At 34.5% G+C, this 12854-nt stretch overlaps 1 protein-coding gene across 1 annotated transcript in view; it reads right to left on the reverse strand.

The window, feature by feature from the left end:
• NARS2 (asparaginyl-tRNA synthetase 2, mitochondrial) overlaps positions 1–12854 on the reverse strand; it is a 156904-nt gene that overhangs the window by 51236 nt on the left and 92814 nt on the right. Inside the window, exons 8-9 of the mRNA XM_003764620.4 lie at positions 3374–3472; positions 3228–3265 (exon numbers count right to left, since the gene is read on the reverse strand). Of these exons, the coding sequence (XP_003764668.1) occupies positions 3228–3265; positions 3374–3472 (137 nt within the window). The remainder of the gene's footprint in view (positions 1–3227; positions 3266–3373; positions 3473–12854) is intronic.

Below are 12854 nucleotides of genomic sequence, written 5' to 3' on the forward strand. Positions count from 1 at the left end.
ATTTCATGACAACATGATTGGCTGTCAAATATGACTCATGCCTGGAATCAAAACAATTATGGGAATTTTTCTCACTGTGAGATATATGATAAATATATATGACATTATTATATCTATGTCCCTCTTTTTCCTTTTGTAGCAAATTTTTATAATCAAGAGTAACCAGACTGATACGGGAACATCTTTGAGTTACTGTAACAAGATGAAAATATGAACACCTTACAATTTTAATCTCTATTTGTGGTCAAACTTAAGTTTTCTTGATTACCTTGGTGACATGGACATTTCCTTTTTCAGAACTAGTCCATTGTGAGGCTTCTAATTAGTCTGATCTATACTTAACAATGTAATTATGCAATTATGGGAATTGTGAAAAAATTTTATTGTGTTTGAATCTAGCCCTGTGTGGCTAGGACATTGGATCATCTCTTTGTGTTGCTTAAAGACTTTTAACTAAGGATCTATATTATGCTTATCAGAAATTCAGATCCAAAGATTGATGCAAAGATTTTATTATTTAAAAACTGGCTCTGAGCTGATCAATCAGTTATTGTTTCTAAGGATCCCTATGAAGTCTTTTATTTCTTACTGTAAATTGTGGGCTCATTTACTTAAAAATACAGGTTTCCATGTATATGCCACTCTATGATTTATGAAGTTCTCAAAATATATTATCTTATCTAATCATCCCATAAGAAAGATAATGCTGGATGTGCTTCAAGAAGGAATTAAAGATTTCAAGTAAGAATAGGAACTTCTAAAGTTGTTTTGAACTCTGAGACCTTAGGATTTTATTATCTGTTTTACAATTGAGGAAACTGAGACTCCATAAAGTTTCAGTGATCTGTTCAACATTATTTAAATAACAAATAAGTGGCAAAGTAGGAGTCAAAACTAAGTCTTGGAACTTCCACACTAGAGCTCCTTTTTTCACTGAGACAGGTTGGTGTAGTGTTTATGAAGCATTGGCTGAAGATGGACTTATTTCACTTGGATTCCAATTCCACCTCTGAAATTTACTAGCTATATAATGATACACAATTCACATTAGTTTTCAGATCCTCAGTATCTTCATTTGTAAAATGGGAATAATAATACATGAAATAGTTAAAATAGGCTTGTTGTATTGAAAGTATTTGCATAATTTAAAATGCTATTTAAACAAAAAGTCTACTGGCCAAAAAATTACTTACTATGATCAAGTGGAATTTATACCAGTGGAAGAAATTATGATTCAAACATTTGAAAAATAATTAATAATAAAAACCTCCAAATCCAACGATTATATCAATAAATGTAAAAAAAAACTTTGACAAAGTTCAACATATAATTTGTGCTAAAAAGTCTATAAAAGTATAAGCACATATAGACCATTTCCAATATGATAAGAAATAGCTACCTAAAAACAAAAAACTAACAATATTTATGATGGAAAAGCACTATAAACTTTTCCAAATACACATGTAGCAAAACAAAGGAAAGATGCCCTTTCCCCACTAGGATTTGACATAATTCTAGAAATGCTAGCAATATTAAGAAAAGAAAGTTATAAATGTAGGCAATGGAAGCAAAACCATCCCTATTTGCTGAATACATGAAGGATCACTTAGAAACTCCGAAGAATAAGTAAAGAAACTGGAATAATTGATAGCTTTAGTAAAGTAACAGGACACAAAACAAACCCATAAAAATCAACAGCATTTCTATATTGCAATAACAAAAACTAAGAAGACATAACAGAAAGAGAAATCCATAATAACTACAAAAATACATAAAATACATGTCAATTCACCAAGCTAGGTTTAAGATTTATATGAAAAGAATTATAAAATACTCTTTAAAATAATAAACAATTGAATAACTAAAGAGATATATGACATTAACTAGCTACAGTAATTAATTCTCCATCAAGCAAACTACCAAGATGGATAAAATAGCACCAAAGAGTATTATAACACAAGGTGGAATAGCACTTCTAGAATTCAACCGTGTGTGTGTGTGTGCGTGTGTGTGTATATATAAAATGGTAATCCTCAAAATTATCTGGTACTAATTTCAAAGTAGAAAAGTAGGTCATTAAAATAGACTAGAAAAAGAAGAATCAGAAGGTGGTATAAAATTTAAAAAATAAATTAATAAAGTAGAAGTAGAGTTTCTTCTCAAATTTAAATGATTATTTTTATTATGGTGCTCTCTTCAAGTGACTTCATATTAAATCTAGTTCAGTACCATTAGATAATCTAGATGATAATTAAAATGAGACAGTAATGACAAATAATGAATAAAAAACAGAAACATTTTTGGATCCAAAAAATGTATCTTCACTGAAAGAAAATAAGTTTTTTTTCCAGGATTGGATAAAGAAAAGTAAGGATTAAAAAAAAAAAAAAAAGAAAATTAAGGATAAATAGAAAAGAGTAAGTCAAAGTGAATTAGTTTTGAGATAAACTTGCTATACATACTACAGAGTGCAGACATTTTATTTGTCAATTAAATTGTTTTAACTCAACCCAAATTCTGACTAAGGGAAAATTTTTATTAGGTCAACTTGTGCCTTTAACAATAATTGGATTCCATCAAACAAAGAACAGACAAACAAGATGTGAACCAGGAAAATAATGATAACCACTTTATAAATGAAAAGCATAACTCAAAACAACTGAAACTGGATTGAAATGATAATGACCAAACTTGGGCTCAAAGGGAATCATGCTGATTAGTTTTTCTGAACTCCTTTCCTCTCTTTTTAATTTTTTGTTCTAAGGGATGGTACTCTGACAGGTAGAAGAGAAAGGGTTATATTGAAAATGTAGGTGAGGTAAACACTAAATATATTAATACAAATTTCTTTAAAAAGAAAAGATAAAAATAAAGATTAAAAATAACAGTATATTAGTTAATTTGCTATTAATATCAAATTGATGTACAGGTGAGTCAAAGATTCTTATAGGCTATTAATAAATGTAAAAGCTTTAGCAAGTCTTACCAAATTGGAAAGGCTTTAGGTTAATGGCCTGACATCAGAATATTTTATCCAGGGACCAGAATAGTTAAGTTCATTACCAGATAGTTAGCCATTAGCTATTAAACATACATTGCAATTCATAAACAATGTATTAAGGCGTAGAAAAGTTGCTATCTACTTTGATGGAAAGAATGCACACCATTAAGCAGATCTCTAAATTATCAAGTCATTTAGATAATAAATATAAAATGTTTCTACTTACATTAAAAACTTATTTTTCAGCATTTGTTCAAGCTTGTCCTTTTTAATAAAAAAGAAAAAACATTACTATTAATATAAAGTTGCTTAGTAGGAACCAAGGTTTAATTTTTTTTGCCAAACAATACTTAAATATTAAATACTGATTACCTTTTGACCAGGAGCTACAAATTTATGCAAAAGCTCAACATCCTCTGAGCAATTTGAGAGAACAGTTTCTGTTGTAGTCTTGAAGAGTGTCTCCATAACCTAGAAACAAACATAGAACTGTCTGAAAAAAACTGAACAAATGGACATTACTACCTCTAATTTCCATAGTAGTTTAAGGTGGACAAAACATTCCCTTAATAACAATCCTGTGAGACAAGTAGTATAAGTGTTAGTTTTCTCCATTTTACAAAGAAAGTGAGGCTAAAAAATTGAAATAACATTGCTCAAGGCTAAATAGATAGAAGGGTAAACCCAAGTTCCATATTCCAATATCAACATCCTTTCTACTACACTCTTCTCTGCTGAAAGTTGTGATTTTATATTCTAGAACACCAGCACCCCAGTTCTTATACTAGTTAAATATAAGAGTCTCTGCTTCTGAATGAATTAAAGCAAATCAGCATTGTCTTGGAAACAACAAAAGTAAAACTGTTTCCAAATCCACCTAACTGCAGTATCATGTAGTTCATATGTGTACGTATTTTCCTAAAAAGCAGTTATAGAGCCTTTAACAGATATTTTACTAAAACCTATATAGTAAACTTTTTTCTGGATAAAAGATTATATTATAGGAAAATGACATCTATTTTTAGTCATAATCATGCTATTAAGTGTAGTTATTCAGCTGTATTCTGGGAATGTACTTATATGGGTTTATGTTATACTTTTGACTTTTGTTCAGTTGTCTTAGTTATTTCTGACTCTTTTTAGCCCCATTTGGAGTTGGCAAAGATACTAGGATGGTTTGCATTTCTTTCAGCTCACAGGGTTAAGTGATGTGAGAAATGGATGGGCATTTGGTTTCCACAGTTATGAAAATTAAGTTAGAGAAATGAAACAAGTTAAAAAACTGAAACCCATAAGGACATCAAGGAATAATCAAGAGCAGAGGCTATCTTTGCCCCAAAGATCTTAAGCTCCTTGGGAGCAGGGATTGACTTTTGTAATCAGGCCTAGTGGCCAGAGATTTGAAGAGAATCTTTTGTTCTTTGCCCATAGCCCTCCTTTGTTATCTTTCCTCTTCTAGAATGCCATGTAAAGGAGGGTGGAGATTCATGATATGTAACTCCTGTAACATCCAATTAAAGAGGAATTGGGAGGGACTTGTGCTTTAGGATAGGAAATAAAATGCTGCCTTTGGAGTTTCAAAGGTGTGTCTACTCACCTAAGCACCCATTCTTGCAAGAATGCAAAATAACTCTTTCCTGAATTCATCAGTGAATCAGTGGAGTTCTTTTGATTCTTACAAGTGACTTGTTCAGGGTCACACTGCTAAGTGTGATTTAGGGAGATGTGAACTTGGGAAGAGGAGTCTTCCTGATCTCAGTACTTGGGACTATTGGCAAGTAAAAACACCAAGTCTCAACAAAAGTACAACTCTGCTCCAAAAAAAAAAACAAAACTGACAATAATAAAAACAAGTCCTGGCATCAGATGCTGTGTGCTACAAAAAAGTGGTAGGGTCAGAGGGCAGGAGGGGGTGTATGGAGGCAGACTCGATAGGACTTGGGAGGGGAGTGGATAGGGAATTGGGAGGGGGGAGGCTGACAACGTCTATACTGGTAGCTAACTTGAGTGAGTGTAAAGATGGCACTGCTCTTGACAATTGTTGTTCAGTTATTTTAGTCATATCTGACTGCCCATGAATAGAGTTTTCTTGGTAAAGATATTGGAATGGTTGGCCATTTCCTTTTCTAGCTTATTTTACTGATAAGGAAATTGAGGCATACAGGGTTAAGGGTCACATGGCTAGTAAAGTATCTATTTAAAGTCTCCGAGGTGGGATTTGAATGCAGAAAGATAAGACTTCAGTGCTCTATTTATTTACTGGATCATTTGGCTGGTACCTTTAATAGTAATAGTAAAGTTAGGAAGAAAAGTTTTGAGGGAGAAAGAAAATAGTTCTTCTGAAAAAAGATCTGGGGAGTTTAAATGGACTGCAAAATGCAAGGTTCAATGTGAGCTAATGTAACCTTAAGTATATGTTAAAAGGGAAACATTTTAGGAATTGTATTCTGCTCATCAGACTTCTTTAGGAGCACCACGTTCAGTTCCGGGTGCTATGGTTTAAAAGTGGCCTTAAATTTATCTGAAATGAGGAGAATATTTAGTCTGTGGAAAAGAAGATTCAGGGGAATATGATAGCACACAATTTATTTGAAGGGATATCATCTAGGAGAGTGATTAAGTCTGTTCTATTGTCTTCTGAGGACAGAACTAAGAACAATGGGCAGACATTGCAAAAATGGAAATCTGGGATCATAGTCATAGGATCGAGGGGAAGCCTTCACAAAAATAGAGCAAGGTCCCAATGAACCCTTTGCGGATTTTGTGGGACATTTGCAAACAGCTGCCACAAGAACCATTGGAGAAAATGCAGCTACAGAAATAATGATCAGATAACTGGCTAAGGAAAATGCTAATGAGGTTTGCAGAAGAATTATATGGGGACTACACAAAGATGCTCCTTTAGAGATAAGATGCTGTGCCACAGTGGGCACAAATGCTTATTATATACCCAGACTATGATGAACATGGGAAGATGGGGTCCCTCTTGGCAAGGGACTTATAGAGAGAGTCGGCAATGTTTTCAGTGTGGAAAAATAGGACATCTGAGAGCCCAATGTAGATATGGAGATAGAGTGAGAAGACAGGGTAAGAGAAGACCTAAAACCCTATGTCTAAAAATGCCACAAGGGCTCTAAGATATCAATCAAAAGACAAGTGGGGTATGATGGTAGTCGAGGTTATACCTTCAGAAGTTCAGGACTCTGATGTGATTAATCAGCAAAAAAGCAATCAGATGGGAGAAAGGGATTACATGATCAATCAGCAGAAAAGCAATCACATGGCAGAAAGGTATTATCTGATCTATCAAACAAAAAGCAATCAGATGGCAAAAAGGGATTACAATTGTAGAAAATACAGGCTTTTTTAATCCAACAGAAGGGCAGTGTCCAGTGCAAGCAGCTTCAATGTAATTGCCAGATGATGTGGAGAGATACAGAAAGTGGTAAATAGAAGAGACTAGATAGGTTAACTGCTTGGGAGAAAGGGTTTGCTTGTATTTCTACAGATGAAGAAGGAATCAGATGGGTGCCAAAGAGCACTTGGCTCAGAGAAACAGAAAAAGAGAAAAACATCAAAACAAAGAAGACCTAAGAAACACCTGACACTGAAAGAGCATGGCTGATGAGACTGTTGCAGGACTTGAAAACCAGCAGGAATCATTGGATTCTTTGAGATGAAAAATTGTTGATGAGACTATTGCAGGACTTCAAAACTTGCAGGAATTATTGGATTCCTGGCACATGAACTAATGGACAATAGATTCCTTTTGGACTATTTTTAGGCCTTATGGACATGTATAATTCCTATTGTTGATTCATGTTATTTGTCACATCATTTCTAGCCAAAATGCTACATTGCTATGTGCTATGTAATTTATGTAATTATATGTAATACTTCCCATATTGATGGATTTATGTATACCTGTTTTAAGGGTGAGACCTTTCAAAAACTTGCTAATCTGATTTGATTTCCCATTTGCTTTGGTGTTTCCATCTCCCTTCCTGAGACATCAGGGAGGACGTGATCATCTCCTTTTATGGTATTTTCATCCCTTTTTTTGAGCAGTCAGGGAAGGCATGATCACCTTTTTTGGGGGGGTTCTCACCTCCTTGAGAAGTCAGGGAGGTCATTACTACTTATGATCTAAAAGCAAAAGAAAGGAGATGTTACGGGCCAGAACTTGAAACAAGGTGCTAAGTCAGTGGAATTGATAGAGAAAATGATTATTAATATGGTATTTAACAGTTCTCTAGTTCAGTATATGTACTTAGTACTTACTTTAGTTCTATAAGATTCACCCCTTTAAGAGAGCTAGGCACCTCAACCAGGATTCAATCTGGGAGATTCAGAAGCCAGAGCTCAAGCTCTTGAAACCAAGACTACAGAAGGCCTCTTAAGAAAGCTAACCAGGCCCCAGGAAAGGCGACAAGACTTGGAAAGGGACAATAAAGGATTTGGACTTTAATACCTGGCTGCATTTGGGGTGATTACTGAACTGAAACTAAGGCTGCCTCCAGAGACCCCAAGGAAACCCCAACCAGAGAATATTGCATTTTAGAGAAGAAAATTACAAATAAGTGTCTACTGATGTGCTAGGTACAATGATAAATTCCTTATATAGATTATTTGAATGATGTATTATGATAGGGATTTTTGAGTATGTTTTAGCCTAGATAGCTACCAATGTTCCTTCCAACTCTCAGATTCCAGATTTTTTGAGGCAAAGTGCAAAGTATTTAGGATAAGGAGATAATAGTTTACTGTACTCCAATATGCTGGGACCACATGTGAAGGATTGTATTCATTTCTGGGTGTCATATTTGATAAAGGACATCATGAAAAGTATGAAGTATGGGAAGATTAAAGAAATTTAGATGCTTACTAGAACAGAGGACAGGTAACCAGTAGCATGGTAAAGAGAGGGCCAGGCCAGGAATCAGAAAGTTCAAATCCAGCCACAAATACTTCCTAGCTGTGTGATCCTGACCAAGTCACATAACTATGTTTGCCTCAGTTTCCTCATCTGTAAAATGAGCTGGAGAAGGAAATGGCAAACCACTCCAGTATTTCTATCAAGAAAACCTCAAGAACTATATGTGGGTGACAAGCACAGACACAAAGTCAGACACAACAACCACAACCAAGGACAGAGAGAACATATAAGGGAGAAGTCAGAGCTATTTCCACATACTTGAAAGACCTGTCAAATAGGAAGGGACTAGACTTCTTTTGTGTGGTCCTAGATGGAAGAGCTAAGAGAACAGTAAGCCTTGATGTAAGAGAATGCTCCCTTATGAGGTAGGAGTCCTTCCCTCATGAGATATCTTCCAGTTAATCCAGGTGGAAGACTTGTTGGATACAGAGCAGAGGCTTGGGCTAGATGAGCCAGCCTTTGTGGCCCCTTCCAATTTTGACATTTTGCAAGGAGCTTGAAGTGAGTCTTGTAAGATTTTCAGGAATTGGATGGATAAAGAAAGCCCATTTCTTTCTAGGAGGAATAATAGCAAGTACAGAGGTAAGATGGAGGGTGAATGTGAGCCCACAACCTAATCAAAGGAGGCAGTCTGTATTAAGAAACAGTAGGAAATTCTTTTGGATTGAGCATAGAAAGCAAGACTAGGGAGAGTCTGGAAAATGGTAGAGAGGTTCATAATTGACGTGGTATGCATTAAAGTTCTTTAGGAAAGGGGTGACATGATGAAAATAATTTCTTAGGACATTTTAAAGGGAAAGTAAATAAATTTCCCTTGGAAAAAACATATCTTAAAAACAAAAATCTGTAAAATTAGGATAACCATCTATATGTAACTAGTTTGCTGCAGGAGTTTTGTTGGATCTTGTTTCTGTTTAGTAGTAATTCAGTTTTTAAAGCTTTTCTTACTGAACATAAGCTAAAATTCATCAACTGATTAGTATATAAAAACCCAAGAAGTACACAAAATGATTAGCAATTTTGATCACAGCTGGTTTGTTTGGCAGCACCCATATGAATTTCCAAATATGTTGATAATTTTTTCATGCTGCAATTCTTAGAAAATCTCTGTTCCCTCTTAAGAGTTTAAACCTCCACTGAACAAAATGTAATGACATTTTGGTGATTTTTTTTTTCCTTCAAGGTCATTACCAAATATATAAAAGCCAAATTAAATTATTAAGGAATATTTTAATTAAAGAGAATCATAAAACAACTACATGTTAAGAAACTTTTCGTTTCTTATATGGGGGTTCTTACCCTGGGATCCATAAACACTTTAAAATAACATTTTGATAATTATAACCCAAAATAATTGACTTTCTTTATAATCCTATGTATTCCAGAGAGGCTTGGAGAGACTTACATGAACTGATGCTAAATGAAATGAGCAGAACCAGGAGATCATTATATACATCAACAACAATACTGTATGAAGATGTATTCTGATGGAAGTGGATTTTTTTGACAAAGAGAACTAACTCAGTTTCAATTGATCAATGATGGACAGAAGCACCTACACCCAAAGAAAGAACACTGGGAAATGAATGTAAACTGTATTTTTGTTTTTCTTCCCGGGTTATTTTTACCTTCTGAATCCAAATCTCCCTGTGCAATAACTGTTTGGTTCTGTACACATATACTATATCTAGGATATACTGCGACATATTTAATATTTATAGGACTGCTTGCCATCTAGGGGAGGGGATGGAGGGAGAGAGGGGAAAAATTGGAACAGAAGTGAATGCAAGAGATAATGTAAAAAACTACCCTGGCATGAGTTCTGTCAATAAAAAGTTATTATAATGAAAAAAAAAAAAAAAAAGAAAAAAAAAAGAATCCTATGTATTCATTTATAAGTATTATTCCAAAAAAGGCATCCTTAACATTCAAAAAATTAAGAACCCTGTTCTACTATTACATTTGCTAACTGCTTTCCATTATTTAATTATTTTTATGCTTTCATAGCCTTTATTTTTTTCCATTTTCAACATTCACTTTATAAGATTTTGAGTTCCAATTATTTTTTCTCCCTTCTAGCCTCCCTTCTCTCCTCCCCAAGATAGCAATCTGACATAGGTTATACATATTCAATTGTTAAACATATTTCCACATTAGTCATACTGTGAAAGAAGAATCAGAACAAAAGAGAAAAAATCATGAGAAAGAAAAAAAATGTGGAAATAGTTATGTTTTGATTTGCATTCAGACGCCATAGTTCTTTCTCTGGATATGGCTAGTATTTTTCATCAGAAATCTTTTTGTATTGTCTTATATCTTTGTATTGCTGAGAAAGACTAAGTTCATTATAGTTGATTATCACACAATGTTACTGTTAGTGTCTTCCTTCAGTAGTCCTCTGTTTCTTTGAGATTTCTTTGATTTGAGTGTTCTAGACTCATTACCCTGTTAAAACACTGGCATTTGTTAATTTCTTCTGTTGTTTCTCATTCCATTTTCCTCCCTTTTCCAACAAGTTCAGTATTTCACATTCTTTCCCCACTGTTATCCTTGACTTCATTTTTGTGTGTGTGTGTTCATATACCCTCAAATAATCTGGCTTCTTAGTTTATTGCCTCCTTCATTCTTATAATCTGTATCTTCACTCAAATCTGACCACTTAAAGGGATGATGATAACATTCTGATCATCATCCACAAGTGTTTCACTTTCACAGATAAACTGAAATGCTTCTATCTTACCATACCTATGGAAATTTTAGCTCTTCCTCTTTGTTCCACCCTTCTTGAACCTAGTGTCCGTTCTCACCTTAACCTCTAGTTACTCCATCCCTACTTGCTTTCTCAACCCCTTGCCTTTGTGCTCTGATCTTAATTTTTCCCCTTACTATCTTCATCCTCAGGTTAATCACTTCAACTTTATACTGCTCAGGACTCTTGAATCCCTTACGTCATTTTCTTATCACTGTCTATCCCTTTCTAAAATTCAATTCTAGATTACTCACATCATTTATCTTTACTTCTCTTCCTGTACTGTTCAGCAAGGCTAAAGAAAACATAAAACCATATACCTTTCTCACTCTGAATTTATGTTGTCCAGTCTCCCCCAGGTCCCTCACTGGTGCACAGTGAGTGACATTCTATCACACTCTCCACAACAGCTATTTCAACCTCTTCTATACTCTAGTTATTATTACACTCCCCCTTTTCTTCCTTTCACATTATACTTTCCTGATCTGACAAGAACTACCTTTCCTGTCACACTTCAAGTCGTCTCAGCTTTTCTCCATTCTTTCCTTTGCTCCAGTCTCAGTGGAAGAGGTGGCCTTTATTCCTGCAAATACTCTTTACTCTCTCTTAAGCTCATGTCCGCTTGCCTCTCTCAGAAGATTGGGCCTTCAACTCTCTCTTTTACTCTCATGAACTTTCAATCTCTTTTATCCACTGATCTTTCTCTGCTACTGACACATCTCAGTATCTTCTTCATCCTTAAAAATTCTTCACCTGACACTGCTATTCCCTCAACCACAAAAGTTGCCTACAGGCCTTTCTTCTACTTTCCTCCCATTCACTTCTCAGTCCCTTTTCTGCTTTCTGAATATGCATTTGAGCTGAAATGGCTCCCTTGAAGGTCACCAATGATTCTTATGGATAAATGCAATGGTCTTTCTGACCTCTCCTCAGTGACTGACACTGGAGAATACTGCCTCCTATGGGATACTGACAACCCTTAATTTCCCTGATATTGCTCTGTGGGGATTAACTTTCCTCACACCTTCACAATGGGGTTTCAGTGGGCTCTTAGCCTTGTTGACATTAATGTTCCTTATACTCAACAATTTTATCATCTATCTCTTGCTTGTGTATAGGCTTTGTGCCTGAAATGTCTTCCTTCACTTCCTCTAATTCAAAAGAGTCACGAACTTCCTTCAAAGCTCAGCTCAAGTATAACTTCTTAGAATCTATTTTGACCATTCCAAATGCTAGTGCCTTCACTCCAGGAAAATACTCTTGAGTGGGCATATATATATCATATACATGTGTATGTGTACACATGCATCTGAATATACAGAAATTATTTAATTTTCTATAGACATGTTGGTTCCCTTTGATAGAATGTTAGCTTCTGGAGGCCAGGAACACTTTAATTTTGGTCTCTGGATTCCTTTTACCTAATACAGAACCTGGAACATATTAGTTACTTAATAATGCTTATTAAATGAACTACATGAATTTATGAATAGTGGTGATATTTAACTTGATTCAAAGGAAGCTACACTAGTAGGCACACACAAAGATTTATTAAAGGAAAACTGCCATGAAATCTAAATGCTATTGCAAACTTTAAATATAAATAGAGATTAATAATTCTAACATGTATTTTATAAATCAATAAATAAACAAACTGGAAGCATTCCTAAACTTGAAGGCTTTGTTAGAAATATTTTACTTAGACTATTCAAAAAACACCCAAGGCAGCAGTTGTAGCGAAGGCAACATTGTTTATATGAGTTATTTTGCTTTTCTAATGCAAAATTCAAGACTTTTCTTAGAATGTGTGCTTTTGGAAGAATAGAAATTCCAGCAAACATTTTTTAAGTGGCTACAATATTGAAAACCCACTAAGGGACAGGGACATTACAAAGAATAAACATAATTCCATCCATGAGATAGGAAGATTTCGAGATAGGGAAGCTTCTGGGAAGCAAAGGGAAGAGTAGAAATCAAAATGCCTGTCTTTTTTTTTTTTTTTTAAAAGCCAAATTGCTTTTATCCAATGGTCAGATTTAAATGAGATGAAATTAAATGAAAAACATCTGCTAGATAGTAGTTGTCTTAGTATCATTTTCTAATTATTTATTGTTAGTGGTATAAAACTGTTACTTAAAAAAAAAACAAAAATGCAAGGAACACATATT

Source organism: Sarcophilus harrisii, chromosome 3, assembly GCF_902635505.1.
Source record: "Sarcophilus harrisii chromosome 3, mSarHar1.11, whole genome shotgun sequence".
Classification (NCBI taxonomy): domain Eukaryota; kingdom Metazoa; phylum Chordata; class Mammalia; order Dasyuromorphia; family Dasyuridae; genus Sarcophilus; species Sarcophilus harrisii.